The following is a 21,571-nucleotide window of genomic DNA, read 5'->3' on the forward strand; positions in this document are numbered from 1 at the left end:
ACCAAAAGCAGAGAGAGAGAGAGAGATGAAAAATAAAGACTTTTTTCTAGGAAAACAAAGACTAATTTCAATTTTCATCGACACATTAGGAGGGCATATCAGGCATTTCACTTCTTCAATTTCCTGCTTCTATCCTCATGCAGAAAATCCAGCAAAACAGTGCTCTTGCACTTGGGACACTTGGGATCTTCCTCCATCAGCATCACATACATCAGGCAACGAGGGCATCCCACCAGCATCATCGAGTTCGCCTCGGGGCTAGTCGAGTGATGGTGATTCTCGCCGGTGCTGTTCTCCCATGACACACACGAGCTTCGTGAGGACACGTCTGTCGAAGATATCGACCCATTAGGCGACACATCTTGTCTTATAAGATGATCCCTTGGTGGTGACAAGTTCAGTTTTAGCTCCAGTTTAGGACTCTCAGCTCTGTAATTCATCTCGCTTATCTGAAAAAAACCCGACATTTTAAAAGGAAAACGATATTACAACTACGGATAGACCAAAAATCTCAAATGAGGATGTGAAACTTGTATTTTTTTAAAACATACACATAATATTTGAAATTTTTTTCGTTTGAGAGCAACAATCAACTATTAACCATCGAAATATAGTAAATGTAACTAGAAAATGCACTCAACCAATAAGTCAATATAGATTTTTACCTTCTAATAAAGCAACTTGATTTCAAGAAAGAGTTCCAACCCTTTGCAGCCGAGATATGCAAAATATCAGCAGAGAAGACTTAGATATAATGAATTTTGAAAAAGGGTGCTGTTTTCTTGATTTTGGTTCCATGGATTCAAGGCCAATATATATAGACCAAGAAGTAGGAGACAGGAAACGAGAGTCCCTTCATTTAATCCCAGAATTGATTACGGATACAACTGGAGCGAGTATAATTGTATAGTTGGATTGAATTGCAATAAAGAAGAGAAGGTGTGGTAGAAGAAAGGGTGATGAAAAATTTAATAAACATATGGAATGATCACAAGAAGTTTGCTGGCAGAATCATAATTTTTATCAGAAACTTCAATGATATTGTAGTAATTAACTTCCCCATATTCATTGCTGACATTGTTGGTTAAGACATTCATATATGCTAACTTGAAAGGGAGGAATTGAAATCCCAGTAATGGCCGTAACTGCCATCAGATTGGACATTAAAGCCAAGGCAACTAATGTGCAGTAATGAGGTAATAAAACTTTTGCTATTTTTAGGCTTAGATTACTTTGATATGTCAGAACTCGCATTTATTGTATGGATTTACAAAGTGATATACAACAATTTGTTCCGTTAATGAGCTGCTCGCACAACACGATACACGAGTCGAGTCGAAGTTCTCCTCAGAGCTCGACCTGATTTAAATTTCGTAAGCTCCACTCAAACTCGGCCAAGCATTTAATTTCTAAGTCGATTCGTAAAAATATCAAGTTACTCGAATTGTTTGTTACAAAATTTTAGGATTTAAAATTTGTATTTAAAAGAAAAATCACACGAGTAATTTGAATCGCTTACACCACTGATTCTTATCGGCATCAACTACAACTAATGTAAATAGTTGTAAGAAATTACATTTCAATGAAACATGAGTAAAAATAAAATTAAATTGTGAGTGTACAAAACATAATAATTATGGAGTAGTAATTTTAAAAATAAGTGAAGTTCAATAATGAGTTTCTTTCAAACTCTTGTTATTTTTCCTAGCCTGAAATTAAAATTCCACCCAACCCTAGACGAGTTGCTAATAAATAAACTTATTACGTTTATATATATATATATATATATATATATATATATATATATATATATATATATATTGTAACGTCCCGAAAATTTGAAGATTTAAGTAAACCACATGCATGCAAATTATTAAATTTCTTTGGTATTTTATTAAATTCTTTTAAAGCATAAAATGCATGTTTATTTTATAAATTATGTGTTTAATTATTTTTATGCATTTTATACATAATTCATACATGATAAAATTTATTTTATGAAATTTTAAAGGTTTAAGCATTATAGATTTTTAAGTTGCATTTCGCGCTCGAACGAGGAACGGATGCCGGAGAATTTTCAGGAAAATTATTTTAATTACATGATTTGTTTTTAAATATTAATTTAAGACGTTTTAAAGGTATTTTTTAAGAATTGAGATTTATTGGGTATTTTTACCCGCATGATTTTAATTTTAACGGTACGCAAATTTTATCGAATCGGGGGACTTTTTGAGGTTTCGGCTAATGTTTTCAAAAATTTTCCAACACGAAATATTTTCGAGAGTGCGTTTGGATTGATGGGCCTATATTTAAGCTCATTGGGCTTAAACATCTTTTAAAAATTTAATTAACAAAATTAGTGCCCACTAACCTTCTAATTAACTATATTATTTAATTTCAAGCACCTCTTTACCTACCCATAACCCCACAACAGCCGACACCCACCCCTTTTCCATTCAAAGTGTATAGGTTTCATCAAATCCCATCTGAAGCTTCGGTCACCTCCATTCTTGGCAAAGGAATTATCTTCTTGGGTCTCCCTCTTCTTGATTGGTTCACCAAATCATCTCCAGGCACGCTTTTGTATCATTTTTTATGCATCATACATGTTTTATATACTAATGAATGTGTTCTTGCATTAAAAGTTTCGATCTAGCCATGAGGATTGAAGATTTACGATTTTTATGTGCTTATTTCATTTACTCGGTTGTGCTCATGATTCTCTGAAATTTCGTGAAAGGGGGCTGTTGTATGGAGACAGTGTGGAGCTGTTGTCGAGAAGGATGGGGATTAGTAGCTGGAGTCGAAGCTTGATCGATCTAGGTGTGATTTCTTGAGGGCCGATCGGGGTTGGTGTGCTTTTGGAGGAGCGATGTGGTTAAGCGATGGGTTCGAGGTCCTTCGGCTGTGCAAGGGCTGTTCCCTGACTTGGTCCGGACCTGGGTGGATCTGAACCATGGTCTGGAATAGCTTGAACGCAGCTGGAACTAGCGGGGAGACCTATGGTTCGCGGGTTTGCTACTTGGCTCGATTGGGAGGGTTTTGGTGTATAGCTGGGTGTCGCGATCTCCAGCATGCATGGGGCTGGTTCCTTGGGTTGGTCCAGTCCAGTAGGGTCCTAGGGTGGTCTATAAGAGGTGGGCTAGGAGCTGGTTCACTTTGTTTTGGGATAGGGACGTAAAAATTGCATGGGTGCTAACTAGAGTTCAAGCCAAAATCTTTGAGAATTTTTTTCCAGCAACTTTCCAGCAGCTTTTGAGGGCTGTTGTCGTGGGTTTTGAGGGCTGGAAAGAGTGGTTTAGGGGCTGTAGGAGATGTTTTAAGTATGGTAAAAGTTTGGGAAAATTTTGGTTAAGTTTCGAGTTGATTCGGGTTAAAATCGGGACCCCGGTCCAAGTTTAAAAACAATTCGGTTAAGTTATGAAATGAGCTCGAGTTTACATCTAGGAATGATTTTAAATATGTTTTGGGACATTTTAAGGAGTTTGGTAAGTTTCGGATCAAAATAATGAGTTTTGGTTTTATCCGGGATTTAATCGCCGCACAAAACGTTAATTAAAGAATTAATTGAAACACATAGATTTAAGCTTACTAAAATTATGGAAAATTATATTTAAGCTCAAATAATTATTAGAAGTTTAAGTTTTTAATTTGGGAATTTTATGCTAAGGTTTGGTTTAATTCGGGATTAAAACGCATTAATAGGTTATATTTAAAGATTAATTTAAAAGTCATAGATTTAAGCCAAATAAAAATATGAGAAAGTTCTTGTAAGCTTAAATAATTATTTGGGACATGTTAGAGTCAATGGAATTAAGAAAATGTCAAAGAAGTGAAATTTTACGTCTATATGCAAAATAGTAATTTTTGGGTTTCCAGGGGCAAAATGATCATTTTGCATCTGGGGTTAGATGTTGGTCCTGACAGCGCCCTGAGCACAAAATTATTATATTTTAAATGTTTATGCATCATGTTTATGATTTTTACGTAATTATGATAAATACGTTGCATGCTTGGTTTAAAGGAAAAAGTATTTATATGCATGATTTTATTAAGTGATGAATATGATGACACGTTTTGAAGGAAGTGATTTAGTTGTAACTAACACGATGACACGATGATATGATTGGAGATATCGTGAGGGAAAAGGCCCCAGAGGGAGCCCGTTTACGGGAGAAGGCCCCAGAGGGAGCCCGACGATCGTATTTCCATTGACATGATATGATGACATGATAGGCTCGGGCTCAGTTGACGGGTGAGAGTGTCGCTGATGTCCCCCGCCGCCGGGTACCGCGGTTACACGTAGATGGATCCATCGACTGACATGATGACATGATGATACGAAAGTCACAGCTAAAAAACTGAATTCAATTAAAAAGAAAACGTATACGTATATGATGACATGAGATGACATGATTTTAATACGATATGATTTTATACGACACGTTTACGTATATGATGACATGAGATGACATGATTTTAATACGATATGATTTTATACGACACGTTTACGTATATGATGACATGAGATGACATGCTATGATTATTACCATGTTTTTAAAGGACACGTTTACATATATGATTTTTACTGCAGACACGAATGCTTTTAAGTTCATGAAATATATATTGAGTATGATATTTTTCACTGTTGTGTGCTACATATATGTACTTGTTATTAATGGTGCAGGTGTGTTGAGTCTTTAGACTCACTAGGCGTGTGTGATGCAGGTGAGCTTAATGATGAGGAGACTGGAGGTGCCGAACTCTGAGTAGGCAGACTTGGTAAGGTGACACGACCCGAGGACCACATGTTTTCCGCATTACGATTTATGAGATTGAGAGGAGATGAATATTTTCATACGTTGATGATTTTAAGAATTTTTATACGTTTATGTTTACGTATGATTTTAGACGAATTGAGTTATTTTAAACTGCGCTATTTTTATGGTCGAATATTTAAGATCATTTTTAAATGTTATTTCGAAAATGCGAGCTTTAATCTAAAAAAATAGAAAAAAAAACGAGGAGACGTTACATATATATATATATATATATATATATATATATATATATATGGAGCTGGGTTCCAAAAAATTTTTAAACTAAGCAATAATTTTAATTACGATATATATATATATATATATATGACCATGGGAGAGTCATCACAGGATGTGTGAATGACGGGAAGGTAACAGCCTGGTGCATGAACATTGGCTCGACGTATTTTTTTTATCAAAAAAATATGAAATAAAGAATTTTTTAAGAATGCTTGGTATAAATAACTCACTTCTTGAGTTGGTTTTCATTTACTAGCACGTAGTGGTACAAATTAATCACGGATTTGGAACAGCAATCACGAGAACATCAAGAAGACCTTCATGCATTTTAAATATGATAATCTCGCCAAAAGAATATATATAAATATTTCATTTATCAATAAAATATGAGTTAGTCTTTATAAAGTTTATTAATGACGTTATTACTAGTAATATAAGTTCCACAACCTAATTAAATTGAATCTTTTAAATTGTGGGGTAAATCTTTCAATGATTGTTCCATATGTTTGTTTCTTCATGTGACCACATCAACAACAACAATGCTGCTCAAATATCCGAGAATCATACATTTCATTTTATGAAAAATATCCCACCAACTCATGCAAGTTTTGACTATTAAACACTGTATTAAAAACAGAAACACCCTCAATAATGCAATTGAGTAAGCTCTCTTAAGGTACTTCAAGGGACTCTACGCACCGCAAATATAAGAAAATAAATTTACACCAGTTCTAACAATTATGTCTTTTGATTTCGTGATAAACGTATGATCTTAACATCATAAATCAAAGATTTCAAACTCTCTCAATCAAGTCCTCTTCAAATTCAGTTCACCTCCAAGAATTAATTATCAATGCGGTTTGGTCTCCCCTGTCACAAATTAATGGCACATTTCCATAATTTGGCACCTACGGAAGCCATATTAACTTTGAGACTCGGTTGATAGCAACTGCATGCATAATTTGAAGCAGTAAATGTTCATCTACTTTGAAATGCAACATTAATTGCATGCATTTCTTTTAGTCAAATTTAAGAAATAAAATAAAATAAAATCATTGATTGTTGCACCATAGCAGCATTGTCCCTCTTCGGCAATCAATTCCCTTTTATTCTCTTCCAACGAAATCATTGCCTCTTTCGAAACATAATCCATTAAAGGCAATATCAAAATGCAAAGGTGATCACAAAGAAATACATTTATTACACAACATCCATTTTTGTTATATGGAAATATGAACACTTTTGCATTCAATATATGGGGCATGGATTGGGTGGTGAACATCAAATATTGCTAAATCTGATCATTCTAGCAACCACCATAAGTGGTCCATGAAATACGAGCACAGACTAATATTATTTCGAATAAATCTTTTATGAGACGATCTCACAAATATTTATCTGTGAGACGGGTCAATCATATCGATATTCACAATAAAAATAATACTCTTACATAAAAATTAATATTTTTTATGGATGACCCCAATAAGATATCCGTCCCACAAAATACGACCCGTGAGACCGTCTCACGCAAATTTTTGCCAATTATTTCCTTCCATTACGGCTGTAAAAGACCACAATTTACTATTTAAACTTACTGTTTGAATTCACTTGAATTAATGGAAAGAACTATACGAAATCAGATTTATTGTATGTTTCGTTAGAAAAGTCACATTCTGTATATGCATTGCATTGTTAAAAACAACCAGAGCCTCTTGAAGATGCTACTACGGTACTACCCTTTTCTTCCAATTTGTCAAAGATCCCTTTGGAATAGTAAAATTCTTCCAATTTTAGTAGGAATTTTTTTTTCCTAATCATGTAAACTAAAACAAACTCAGAAAAAACACCAGAAACCCATCTCTCAAATTTCTAGTTTGCTTTTACGTCGGCGCGAATTTGCTGTTGTTCTTCATGACATAGTAGGTCGGCATGGATTTACTACTCCGGCATTGTTGCAGCTGTTCTTTAAGATCCTGAACAAGCTCATTCAGTTTATTGATGCTCTTCTCCTGCATCAAGACAATCTGCACAAGTTGATAAATTCATGAGGTAGTAGGAAAGATGTCAAAATTCTGGTATTCGAAGCCATAACATGAAAATGCTGGGAAGACTCGATGATAAAGTTCCAATCGACATATATATGATGGAACCATATATATCCTAGAAGACAAACAAAGAATCGAAATAAGAAACAAAGACCCTGTAACATCCTTGACGAAATAGTTATAAAGAATACCAGCACAAAAATAAATTATATACAGGGATATAATTCGGTTCGACATTTTGCCATGGCCATGATCAGCACATTTTATATTTTATAAATGATCAAGTAGAGGGTATGTTTACCGAATCTTCCAAGTCTGCCTCCACTTGTGAAATTTGATACTGCTGCTGAAACTCAGTCCGACCGACTAATTGTTTCCACCTTCTAAATTGTGATATTGTTACAATGAATATCAACAACAGTAAGAACAGCAGCATCGGCCTTGCCATCACTCCTCTTCTTCTACAAAAACATAACAAGCAAATTAAGTTGGCACAGAGCATTCAAATTTCGAGTGAAGTTCCCATCAAGCTAATTTCATGGCCTGCCATTTGGAATGCCAATTGACACACAGTAAAATTGAATATACATGTTTCCCCAGTTAAGCAGATTTCAAGAACACAAATACCGCCTTTCTAACATCATCCATTATCGATGCGGGACTAGTGGGAGGCAAGGGCCCAGAACCTAAGATTCTTTAGGCACCTCTCATACCCATTGATCACCCCGTCCGTGTGATTTCTTTATCCACTCTCTCCACTATCTCGCAACATCAATGTCATTTCCCAAATCTTGACACTCATCACGTACGCAAATAACTCACTACTTCAAAATTGAAAATGAAATATGCAAACTAACATCCAATCCTGTGTTCTTTTCATGTTCAGAAACTTTAAACAATAAAAGGGTTATTTCGGTTGAATGGAAAATTTAAGTCAAGATTAGCCAAAAACTGATAGTTGCAATACACAACCCTTCATTTATTCAATATCCCCATATTTAGCACGGATAAAGGAATTACAAAGAAATAAATACAAGAAAGACCTTACAAATCAGAGCTCGATTCTGTTCAACAGAAGCATTAAGTAACAGTCGCATTCAAGAATTTATCGTTTCTGGAATTGAAATGTTTGTATGATTGGATAGACTGCCGGTGTTTGTGATTCTGAGATAGATTCTACCACCGTTCTTTTGGAAGTGAAGAAACCAAAAAGAGAACAAGAACTGGAAGATTATCACTGAATTACGGGAAGCAGAATTAAAAAGTTGATCAAATTTCCGTTTTTTGTAGACTGTAGAAAACCGTTTTGTGTGTTGTTATACGCAACCGATGCCTTTCAGCTCCAAGAAAAAAGGTGTTAATCCCAAAAATAAGAAGTATTTAATATATTAATTAATAACAATTAACTTTATCATTTTGTTGTGGGTGAGTTCAGTTTTTACTATATCACATTACATTGAATTGGCTACAAGAAAACATGTAAATTGGCGACAGTTTTTTCAAAACCATCACTCATTTAGATTTGTTTTCAGAGATAATAAATCACAAAATAATCATGTCTATATTTTGAATGGACACAAAAGCATATTTTTAGGAAAACATGAATGTGAGCTATTTATGTTATGATTGGTGATTAATTAAGACATTGTTTATTCTAATTCAGCTTAATTTCGAATATTGTTATCACCTCTAAATAGCATGATCAGTGCAAAAAATAACAGTTGGATCGGTGAATATTAATTTTATCTATCCAGTAACCTGGTTCCAACTTCCAGAGCTTCAAAAGATTGGAACAGCGAATAATATCATTTAAGCATAGTGAAACCAGGATTTGATACTCTAAATCCTCCATCTACCAAAAGGGTATTTGGATTCGTCACTTACCAAGAAAAAGGAAAGCCCCAGCCACATCTTCTGCTGTAAATACAGCTTCAAGTTTGCGACAAACTTGATCCTGTGCTCCCTTGTCGACTCTCCAATGACCCATATGATCCATGCAATCTTACTTTCCAGCCTAGAGTTAATACATCATATAAGCAAATCTTCTGTAATTGGGAAACAGAATCACACATCACATCATCGAATTAAGCTTACCTTCTTGCAGAAGTTGGGACACCTGCGGCACTTGCAGAATATCAGTAGCTGAGTATATTGGATGCACTGTATACCCAAGTATAAAGCCCTCTAACAAAGGTAGCCACTAGCATTTGTATATGCTTTTTGGAAGAATACTATATAACCTAATCCTGCTGCTTTCGTATTTCAGAAAACTATGCAAGTGATCTTTGCTAATCCAAACAAAAGAAGGCGTAAACAGTGGTACAACGTACACAAATCCATTTCATTATCAACTCCAAAATACATCATACAAGTACATACAAGCCCCACAATCAGTAGCATATTGTAATCAGTATATAACATATACATAATACATTCAATTATACATGCCGATCTAATTTTGCACAACCCAAAACTAGACTCACCGATTTCAACTATTTATGAGTAGGAAGCTGACCATACCAGAAAGGATTTATACTTCTTGTTATCTCCACATGACAGATGGGAGATAACGATTCCAGTTGATATCTTTCCATTTTCGAAACTTGAAGACGCCAATTAACTTCTGAGTTTCCCAAGAATCTCCCTTTAAGAAGAACGTAACCAGTAAGATTAGGATAACCAGAAAGATAATCATGGATGAAACTTTATAATTTGAAGCCACGAAGTGATCAATTGAGTTCTCTGCTGCCTGCAGAGAACCCAAATTTGGCACACTGTCAATGGAAAGATTTTCTTTATCAGACTTGTGATCAGTATCAGATGGCTCTCTCTGGTAAGTTTTTGGTGTTTGTTTTCCCTGTCTAAGCCGCTGACTCCCAGTGCCCTGAAGATTAGTATCCTGACCTGGCTGCTTAGACGCCATATCAGGCTCACATTTGCCAGATGCTCGAATCTCGTTTAGTGAGGAATAATCTAGTTTAATGATGTCATCTTTCATTATATCGGCATAACAATCCTCTTCCGCCGCACAACTCTGTAAGCAAACATGTAAACATCGCAATCACATCTAAATTATCTTGTCCAAATTTAAATGAGAGACGAGATGTTTATAAAAAATTAATAAATAAGACAAACCTCTTTCGGGCTTGACGAGTCAAATTCATTACTGATTTTCTCATCAGATTCATGACCAGTGTCAACCTGTTCCACAGAATTAGAATTGTAACTGTTGCTGCACTCCTTCGAACAGCTCTCAGCCACATCGGCTCCTTCGAGGATGGGAGATTGTTCCTTATCAAGCATCTCAACTCCACAATCATTAGCCGATGGCAAATCACTTTGATTATTAAAATTCCTTATCAAACTGTCGCCCACGTGAAATTCACTATTCTTTCGAAGGCGGCAAACAACCATGTCATCCTAAGAAACCATCACACATGGACATTGCGAATATAAGAATATACAGAACCAATAGTACAACTATAAGAATATATAGAACCAATAGTACATTAAAATAGCCAGAGATTAAGGGGGAGAGGGTGAAAGTTGGATTTTTCAAACAACTGCTTACAAAATTTCGATTTTTCCCCAAAATTAGGCAAGTTAATTCGAATCTTTTAAGGTTTCAGCAGCAAACTGTGCACCTGAGATTTCTCAGTTGCACAATACTCGTGCATTATCCACTCTGTTCTTTGCCCTCTTGGTGCCCGGCCCATATGGAAAACCAGACTCCTCTTCGTCCCAATCAGAGTCGAACCCGATTTCACAATGCGTTCTTTACCTGTGGCCTTCCAGTATCCACTAGCAGTCGCCCTTTTGCTTTGAGATCCACTTGGATACTTCTTCCCACGAGGAGAGAAAAAGAACCATTCGTTGTCCGATTGAATCATAGATTGAGCTGATTTATTCCAATTAACAACTCAATACTCCAAGAAAATGACGAAGCACAGTTGGAACTCCACAAAAACATTAAGCTTAACTTTTCACAGAATAACTAATTTTAATTTTAGTGTAAATGACAAAAAAATAAAATAAAACAAACAAACAAACACCTGGTAAATCCCAAGGCTCGTGTCTGCAAATATCAAGCTCGGGAATGACTTCTAGACCATCTTCAAAACCTTGAAGCTTCTTCTTCAGGTAATACTGTATCAATTCATCGTCGGTCGGCGAAAACCTGAACCCTGGAAACATTGCAGAGGCTTCTGCTATCGAAATGTCCATAAAGTTCCTCGATAAAGGTGCTTTTCTTGAATTTTCTTCGCTCATCTTTTCACCTGTCGGAAGAAAACCCTTCTCCTGCAAGATTCTGAAATTTTTTTCCTTCAATATGGTTGACTAGTTCTGTGTAAAAAAGGGCAGAAAATGGCCGTCAAGACGATAACAGTTATCGTAACATCAGGAAATCTCTTTTTGGCTTCGCGACGGTGCACGTGTCCTTAATTATTTGAATGCTGCCTGTTTCCCATGCAGAAAGAAAGAGAGATATATATCGTTAGAACAATTCTTTGGTCCTTTGACTACATAAATTTCATTGAATCCTCCATATCTACACAAATTACAAATAAGTCCTATATTTTTTTCTTAATGATCAAATTTGATCTTATATTTATCGACTTAACAGGTTTAAATCTTGTACCTATATTCTTAATCTGAATATTTTAAGTTTTACCTGATTCAAACTTATTTATTCTAGATATTTTTTTGATTATTTAGATACGAAAATATGTAAGTATATATATAAACTTACATATTTTTTATATGAACGAATTGTTATATATATTTATTATGCCATCATTGTGAGAATCCGAATTTTCAGCAGTTAGCATTTTGCAGCAGCCAGCAATATTCAGCAGCAATGCAAGAACTTCAGCAGAAGCTAACAATATTCCAGCAGCTATTAATATTTCAGAAGCTCGTAGTTTTTCCAGCAGACAGAATTCTCGCAGATAGAATCCAGCAGCAGACAGAATTCCAACAGACAGTTACTAATTCAGCTTATGACTTGTAACTGAAGCATTTAACACGGAATTAAGGCTGTTAATGACAGATTATGGCCATTAATTGGGAGGCTAACAGTCAGATTTTTGCCTATAAATAACACCCTCAAATCTCTGAAATGGGTGTTACCCAAATCTTGAGATTATCAATAGATTGGAAACAGAACCAGTAGATGAGAATCAGTAGATCTGGATGCAGAAGACTTGGTCAGTAGACCAGGAATGCAGCAGACTGGTTCTAACACTGCTGGAAATCAGCAGAATTGATTGCAGTAGTTGCAGAATTGCAGTAGATAGTGCATTCCAGCAAGCGCATGCAGTAGACCTTGCAAACGGCATGGAAGTTGAGGTGTTTTTCGCGCAAACTTCAAACGGTCATAACTTTTGATCCATGAAGAATTTTTACTAATAAAAGTATGCGTTGAAAAGCTCTCGACGAGAAGAACCAAACCTAGCCGACGAACCCCAAAATCCTTCGTTTAGATAGTGATATCATCATTTTCGTAAAATTTTCCAGATTTTTGAAACTTTGAGAAATTTTCATTTCCAAACAGCTTGGTATTTTTGCACCAAATTGGGTACACTTCATGTTCTTGATGTGAAGAATTTTTAGTAAATTTTTCACGAGATTCTGAGACTGAAAAACTTTGAGCTATTTTCTTCCATTGAATGTATATGTTGTACTGATTCTGTTCATTCCAGTAATTGTCTATAGTTCGACTTGCACTCTTGAGATCATTTCTGAACCTTCACTCTCATGTTTTGGATGTAGGATATGACTGACCAGAGTAGCTACATTAAGAGCTTAGAGAGGAAGCTAGAGAAACTAAAAGAACATAACTACTGCCTAGAGTTGGACAAAGATGAATTAGATCATCGAGCAGAACACTTAAGAGGTGATGTTCAACGTTATGCTCATTATCTGCATGAGGCAGAAGATAAGAATAGAAAAGCTCAAGAAGAGTTCGAAACCTCCCAAGAGACTGTTGCAGAGTTCATCGAGTTACGTGATACATTAGTTGAGAATATCCAAATACTTAAGGATCAAAATCACCAACTGGTACACCAGCATAATCAGTATAGTGAACATACTGATGCTCAGATTCAAGAGCTGCAGGACACTGTTGAAGTTCTTAGCGATCAGAATGCAGTTCTGCATGGTCATATTGAACATCTGGAAACAATTATAGCCAACCATCAAGACGAACCTGAGGAGGATCCCGAAGAAGATGAAGAAGTCGAAGAGGATCCTATGGATTTGGGATTAGGAGAAGTGATACATTAGACATTCAGTAGTAGATTTTTGTAATAGCATTTGTTCTATTTGCATTTTGTTAGCATTTTCAAAGGTTATTTGTAATTGCACTTTCTTGAGAAGTCAATAAAAATTTATTTCTATCCCTTGGTTTCATATTTAATTTTGAGCAATTACTCAATCATTTTGCTTCCTTGGTTTAGTCTCTATTCTGCTATCAACCTTAGAACTTTCATAATTGTGGTGACCCGAACCTAATTCGTCTTCTTAATCATTATTAAGATTCAATATAACAATTAAGAAATGTGGGACATAAATTGTTTTTTAATGCAAGTGCGGAAACGTAATGTAATCGATCTGATATACATTTCAATATAAAAGTACAAGTCTTGTACAACATTTATTTATTTCAAACTAAAGTTCAGTCACTATATCAAGTTCTGAAAATCAATCTACTCTAAGTCCGGATCTCCACGCTAATTCTGAATCTCTCATACTCTTCCTGATCATGATCCTGCCCCACCTGTTGTCATGCACACATACAAACAAGACAACAGCCGGATAACTCCGATGAGAAATAAATCCCAGTATAAACAATGTATACATGCAATCATATAAACAGATATAAAAGCATGAAACATATATCAATAGCATGTATCAAATCAGAAAGACATGTATCGATATAAAGCTGTAAATAAAACTCTGGACTCCTCCTCTCAGACTCGACTCATCTCTAATCTAGGGATCCCGGTTGAATAAGAACGCAACGTTCTCCCACCTACTTTACCCAGCCATATGGTGGTACGTTCGTATTCCCAGACTTTGGCTATCTATATCGAATATCTGCAATAGAAGTCGATCTACTCCTAAGCACATCGATATATACCCAAAAGTCCAGTAACTTGGCGGTTCTGCCAAAGACTAGGCAATTCTCCCCAAACTCTAACTCATGCTTTGCTATAAATCAATAGACTAAGCATATCAATATCGAGAATTGATATATATATATATATATATATATATATATATATATATATATATATCCCTTGCATGGTTACAAAACATGGCATGATTCTTTAAACAGCACGTCTCGCGCATATGTGCGACCTTCCTCGGCGCATATGCGCGAGACACTATGTCTCGGCGCATATGCGCGAGACACTATGTCTCGGCGCGTCATCCTCACGACATCTCGCGCATATGTGCGCCCTCACTCGGCGCATATGCACGAGGTTCTTCACAACTCTCTGCCACCCTCGCGCACATGCGCGAATCCATGTCGCGCATATGCGCGAGGTTCTCTGCCTGCCTCGCGCATATGCGCCCGGCGGGGTCGCGCATATGCGCGAGGGCTCATCCTCGCGCATAATCCAATCTTTTTTTCGGCTTTCCAGGTCTGAACCGTTCCGTCTATAATCACATCAATTTATCAACAAATCATATCAGATTACACTAATCAAAATCTCGGGCATTACAATAATTGTAGGAAATTGACGGACGACCAGTTAGAAACAATCGCAACCCTTGATATGGAAACCGCAATACGTAATGATGAAGATGCACAACAACCCCCACAACAACCACCAGCAGTTGGCCTCAGTCAGGTGGACTTGATGGCTATAACCACGATTGTGGCAACCACACTGCAAGGGTTTGTCAACCCTAATGCTAATCAACACCACCACCTCCTGCTCAGAATGGGACTAAGTAGCACTATGAGGCTCTCCGAAGAGAAAGAGTCCCAAATTTCGACGGAAGCTCCGATCATGAGGTCGGACAGAATTGGATGAAGGAGGTGGAGAACCATCTTCGACTACTTGAGGTTCCACAAGGGATCAAGGTAGATGTGATTACACATTTTCTTGTGGATAAAGCAGCCAAATGATGGGAATGAGTCTCACCAGCTATGGTAAGGGCGGGACCTATCACTTGGAAAAGGTTCCGAGAGGCATTTCTGAAGCAGTACTTTCCGACAGCAATTCGAGTGCAGAAGCTGTCAGAATTTGAAAGCTTGGTTCAAGAACCAAACATGACAGTGGTGGAGTATTCATCTAAGTTCCACTCATTGGGAACCTACTCCCCAACCATCATGGGAGACGAGGCCCTGAAGATACATTGCTTCAAGAAAATGTTGAACAGCCGTATTCAATATGTCCTTGCTGTTATCGAACCCGATAGTTTTGATGAATTGATGGGAACCGCCATCAGAGCTGAGAATGACATCAAGAGGCGTGAAGGTGAGAACAAACTCAAACATCCTCAGTCAAGCCAGTACCAATCGGGCCAACAATTCAAGAATCCTAGGTTTCCAAGCAACCAATTTACTAGTACTCCATCCAAAGGAACCACTTCTTCTTAATCAAGCAAAGAGGGGGTCAAGTGCCAAACTTGTGGATTCGCTCACACTGGTGAATGTCGTAGGAATTCTGGAGCTTGTTTCCGTTGTGGAAAGATGGATCATCGCATTGCTCAATGCCCTCTTCCAGATCCAAGGAATGGTCCAGCAGGAGGAACAACTCCAAACAAGCCTAAGGAAAACAAGACAAATGCTCGAGTTTGTGCTCTTACTCAAGAAGAGGCTGACAACTCAAATGATGTCGTAGCAGGTACCATTATAATCAATTATATGCCTGCGTATGTGTTATTTGATTGTGGTGCTACACATTCATTCATGTCTAAGAGATTTGTCAAGAAGTTAGGGACTAAGCCTGATAACTTAGAAGAACCATATAGAGTAGCAACTCCTGCAAATCGGATTTTAGAAACTCGCAATCTATATCGGGATATTGATGTTCTCATAGATAATCAGAGTTTCAAGACAAACCTAATCCAACTAAACACGGTGGAATTCGATGTAATTCGTGGAATGGATTGGTTAGCCAAGAATCATGCTTTAGTAGACTTCCATGGAAAGACGGTAACCATTCAAGCTCCACACCAAGAGAAACTTTTATTTCATGGTAAGACAAAAGAACGAAAGACTCTTCTTTCTGCTTCTCAAACTTGGAAAGCCATGAAAAGTGGAGAAGAAATTTACCTAGCTATGTTAAGCAAAGTAAAGAAAGAAACCACACTAACAGTAGAAGAGATTCCGGTAGTACAAGAATTTCTGGATGTCTTTCCTGAAGAACTCTCTGGCGAACTTCCCGACCGCGAAGTGAAATTTGATATTAATTTAGTGCTCAATGCTACACCAATCTCAAAAGCACCGTACCGAATGGCTCCAGCAGAGTTGAAAGAACTCAAAGAGCAACTTCAAGAATTATTGGATAATAAGCAAGTCCGACCAAGCGTATCTCCATGGGGAGCTCCTGTCCTATTTGTAAAGAAGAAGGACGTAAGCATGAGAATGTGTATTGATTACAGAGAGCTGAATAAGATCACAATCAAAAACAAATATTCGCTTCCAAGGATAGATGACCTGTTTGATCAACTCAAGGGAGCTACAGTATTTTCCAAGCTTGACTTAAGGTCAGGCTACCATCAATTAAAGGTCAAGACAGACGATATTTCGAAGACAGCCTTTAGAACAAGGTATGGACACTATGAGTTCATGGTAATGCCGTTCGTGTTAACAAACGCTCCAGCAGTATTCATGGATCTCATGAACAGGGTGTTCAAACCGTTTCTTAACAAGTTTGTTGTGGTATTCATCGACGATATTCTGGTATATTCGTCAAGTGAGGAAGACCACAAAGAACATCTTCGTCTCACCCTCCAAAAGCTGAGAGAAAAGGAACTGTACGCCAAGTTCAAGAAATGCGAATTCTGGCTAGAGAGCGTCGCATTCTTGGGACACATAATATCAGCAGCATGAGTATCTGTAGACCCTAAGAAAGTTGAAGCAATCTCAGATTGGCCTAGACCAAAGACTGTGACAGAAATTCGAAGTTTCTTGGAATTAGCAGGCTATTACCGAAAATTTGTTAAAGGATTCTCTTCAATAAGCAATACCTCTCACCAAATTCACACAGAAGAACTCTAAATTTCAATGGAGTGAAGATTGTGAGAAAAGCTTCGAGACTTTGAAGAAGAAGCTTACATCCACGCCAGTGTTGGTATTACCTATAGAAGGCAAAGACTTCACCATCTACAGTGATGCGTCTCAAGGAGGTTTAGGATGTGTACTCATGCAAGAGGGAAGGGTGATTGCTTACGCGTCGAGGCAGTTGAAGCCGTATGAACAAAATTACCCAACACATGACCTCGAGCTTGCAGCAATGGTATTTGCACTGAAGATTTGGAGACACTATTTATATGGTGCTAGATGTGAGATATTCACCGATCATCAAAGCCTCAAGTATTTGTTCACTCAAAAAGAACTAAATATGAGACAAAGACGGTTGATTGAACTCATGAAGGATTACGACTTGACAATAAGCTATCACTCAGGCAAAGCCAACAAGGTGGCAGATGCTTTAAGTCGAAAGAATACAAGTAAAGTGATCATGACATCACTTTCAGCACAACCATGTCTTCGAGAGACAATCAAAATAAGTCAAGATAGAGATTCCGTTTTGGTAAAACTAAAAGAGCAAGTTAAATAAGGGAAAACACCAGATTTCGATACGGATAAAAATGGAATCTTGTGGATGAAGGGACGATTGTGCATACCAGACATCGACAACTTTCGACAAGAAGTAATGTCTGAAGCACATAAGTCGAAATTTTCAGTCCATCCTGGCAGTACCAAGATGTACAGAGATTTGAAGAAAAATTTCTGGTGGAGTGGAATGAAGAAGGACGTGGCAATGTTTGTTTCTAAGTGTCACGTGTGTCAACAAGTCAAAACAGAACACCAGAGACCTGGTGGACTTCTTCAACCATTAGAAATCCCGGAATGAAAATGAGAACATATTTCTATGGATTTTGTAGTTGGTTTACCCAAGTCGAGACAAGGTCATGATGGCATCTGGTTAATCGTAGATAGGCTCACGAAATCTGCGCAATTCTTACATGTCCGCATGAACTATAATCTGGACAAGCTAGCCTCATTGTACATGAATGAGATCGTACGAATACATGGAGTCCCAACTAGCATACTATCCGACAGAGATCCTAGGTTTACATCTCGATTTTGGAAGAGATTTTAACAAGCTATGGGGACAAAAGTTACTCTTAGTACGGCGTATCACCCTCAGACTGATGGTCAAACTGAGAGAACAATTCAAACTCTAGAAGATATGCTAGAGAGCATGTGCTCTAGACTTCAATGGTAATTGGAGCGAACATCTGTCCTTAATCGAGTTCGCATACAATAATAGTTATCACAGTAGTATTGAAATGGCACCATACGAAGCTATGTATGGACGAAAGTGTCGATCACCATTGTATTGGGATGAAGTAGGGGAAAAAGCCATCGTTGGACCCGAACTAATCCAAGAAACAGTGGATAAAGTTGCTTTGATCAAAGAGCGACTAAAAACTGTACAAGATCGACAGAAAAGCTGGGCTTATCTGAAAAGAAGACCCGTGGAATTTGTAGTGGGCAAAAAGGCTTATGTGAAAGTGTCACCCATGAAGGATGTAATCCGATTCAATAAGGTTGGGAAACTGATTCCCAAATATGTTAGACCCTTTAAAATTCTTGAAAAAGTGGGAACACTTGCTTATAGATTAGCACTTCCACCCGACATGTCAAGAATTCACAATGTATTCCATGTTTCGCAGCTGAGGAGATATATTTCCGATCCTAGTCATATTCTTGAAGCTGGACCACTGTTGGGTGAGGAAAATTTAAATGAAGAACTGAAATATGAAGACATTCCAATTCGAATTGTGGATAACAAAGACCAAGTACTAAGACGACGAACTATCCATATGTCAAAGTACAATGGTCCAATCACACTGCAAAAGAAGCTACTTGTAAGTTGAAAGAAAAGATGCGAGAACAATACTCATACCTCTTTGAAGATCATGTATAGTCAAGTTTCGAGGACGAAAATTCTCATAAGAAGGGAGGGATGTGAGAACCCGAATTTTCAGCAGTTAGCATTTTGCAGCAGCCAGCAATATTCAGCAGCAATGCAAGAACTTCAGCAGAAGCTAACAATATTCCAGCAGCTATTAATATTCCAGAAGCTCGTAGTTTTTCCAGCAGACAGAATTCTCGCAGATAGAATCCAGCAGCAGACAGAATTCCAGCAGACCTTTACTAATTCAGCTTATGACTTGTAACTGAAGCATTTAACACGGAATTAAGGCTGTTAATGACAGATTATGGCCATTAATTGGGAGGCTAACAGTCAGATTTTTGCCTATAAATAACACCCTCAAATCTCTGAAATGGGTGTTACCCAAATCTTGAGATTATCACTTGAATTTTCGAGTTAACAGAGAGTGTCTTTGTTCAAGCAGTAAAAACCAGTAGCGAGAGCAAGCATATTTCCAAACTTCAACCGAAATTTCTAGGAAATTACAGTAAGTGGGCTTATGTATAAATTATCTTGAAATCCGTTTGTTAAGTTCTGTTTTAAAGCATAATTTCTGAATGTTTGATTTCTGATATATGATTTTGAAGCACTGAAACTCTCTAGTGAACTAATGGTAGGAATATATATTCTTACTGAATTCTGATTCTAGCCTCACCCCTTAGAGGAGAGAACATATAGGGGACTGATATCAGTTTAGCCATTAAATTCACTAACGTGCTCCGTGCTTACTAATTCTGATTTCTGTTCTGAAACCGGTGATTTCTGAATTCTAATTTCTGTTCTGAAAATAAGGGTTTTCTGTATATCATTGTCTTACTGTTCCTGTTGAAACAGTTTCGAAAACTGGGAGTTATTTCCGCCCCTGCTTACTGAGTGACAACCATATCACTCACTCATCAAACTCATCTCAGATAAAAACGAGGAAGAAAAGTTAGAAGAAGAAGAGCAGATTCAATTCTGAGGCTGGTGAAGAAGACCGTTGTTTATCAGTTCTAGTTTATGTTTATTCCGTTGCATTTGTTAAAACGTTATTATATTTGGTTTTACATTTATGCTGTAAAAAATTTGTCATTGAGTTTATATCAGACACTGAAATATTCAGTATTTATGAATAAAAACACTGGTTTCTGAATTTTGTACTTCTGAGGCTTGTTATTTTCGAATGTAAATTTGAGAGCAACGCCGGTGTCAACCAACCTCCGTCCCGGAGCGTGACAGTCACGTGACACATGAGGTTGTTCATCGCAAGCTATCTTGCTTCTTCATTGAGTAGAACTTGGAGGGCGTTGTCTCTTTTTCTCAAGTTTTCATTTGCTAGGATTTTATCAACTTGTCATTATATTTTATTTATAAATATTATAAATCCTAGATTCTAAAAAATTTCTTTGAAATAAATTACATGAAAAGGTAAAACGATTTAAAGCATACGTATATAATTTATTTATTTAGTAAATTGTGAAGATAATAAAATAAATTCGTCCATTAATTTTACAGATAAAGATTTCACTTAAAGGTTGTGTACTTAATTTATTGAACTCGGTAAATTTCAAACTTTATTTATATGAATAGATTTCAGAATTTAATTATAGCTATTTGACTAAACTCACGGATTAGCGCATAAATTTAATGTGTATTTGGTCGAAGTCAACAGACTAAAAATATTTATTTTAAAAAAAATCTTTAAAAATTATTTTTTAGTTACAAAAGATATTTTTTAAAAAAAACTTTAAAAAATATTTTTAAAAAGATAGAAATTCTGGATTTTGCTTCTAATTTTATCTAAAAATAAAAACAGAAACACTTTTCAACATTTATCCAAACTTTAAATTTGATTTTTTTTAAAAAAAAATAAAAGTACTTGAAAAAAATGAACTTATTTAAAAATTTTAAGTTGAAGCTTATTTGGAGTAAGTTTCTTGTGAGCCGGTCTCACGAATCTTTATCTGTGAGCGGGTCAACTCTACCGATATTCACAATAAAAAATAATACTCTTAGCATAAAAAGTAATACTTTTCATGGATGACCCAATAAGAGATTTTTCTCACAAAATATGACCCGTGAAACCGTCTCATAAAGTTTTTGCCACTTATTTGTTAATGAGACTATGAAAACAAGACTAAAATTTTCGGTGAAAAATATATTACCAAAATTACAACCCCTCCATAGCATGGGGGTAGGAATGGGATTTTCAAAATATTTATTATTGAAGTTATGTGTACAGATTTTTAAAATTAACTTAATGTGCATTTATTTAAAATCAAATTAGAATTATTTTTTATCC

General features: G+C 36.6%; 1 protein-coding gene across 1 annotated transcript; it reads right to left on the bottom strand.

The window, feature by feature from the left end:
* Positions 1-6,710: 6,710 nt before the first annotated feature.
* On the bottom strand, positions 6,711-11,537 carry LOC142548233 (NAC domain-containing protein 40-like). The gene is made up of 7 exons (XM_075656548.1): positions 11,155-11,537; positions 10,747-11,000; positions 10,238-10,522; positions 9,197-10,136; positions 8,987-9,116; positions 7,404-7,563; positions 6,711-7,081 (listed from the first exon to the last, which is right to left on the bottom strand). Exons 1-4 carry the CDS (start codon positions 11,369-11,371, stop codon positions 9,645-9,647), a joined length of 1,248 nt encoding a protein of 415 aa, XP_075512663.1. The 5' UTR covers positions 11,372-11,537; the 3' UTR covers positions 6,711-7,081; positions 7,404-7,563; positions 8,987-9,116; positions 9,197-9,644.
* Between the last annotated feature and the right edge of the window lie 10,034 nt (positions 11,538-21,571).

This window comes from Primulina tabacum, chromosome 1, assembly GCF_025594145.1.
Source record: "Primulina tabacum isolate GXHZ01 chromosome 1, ASM2559414v2, whole genome shotgun sequence".
Taxonomy (NCBI): domain Eukaryota; kingdom Viridiplantae; phylum Streptophyta; class Magnoliopsida; order Lamiales; family Gesneriaceae; genus Primulina; species Primulina tabacum.

Bases quoted from the DNA above. Each gene is read 5' to 3' on its own strand.
- LOC142548233 (XM_075656548.1), bottom strand. From the start codon at position 11,371: ATGAGCGAAGAAAATTCAAGAAAAGCACCTTTATCGAGGAACTTTATG. The intron at 11,001-11,154 runs GTGTTTGTTTGT...GGAATAAATCAG, and splicing joins CGAGCCTTGGGATTTACCAG to CTCAATCTATGATTCAATCG. The intron at 10,137-10,237 runs GTTTGTCTTATT...GTTTGCTTACAG, and splicing joins ACTCGTCAAGCCCGAAAGAG to AGTTGTGCGGCGGAAGAGGA.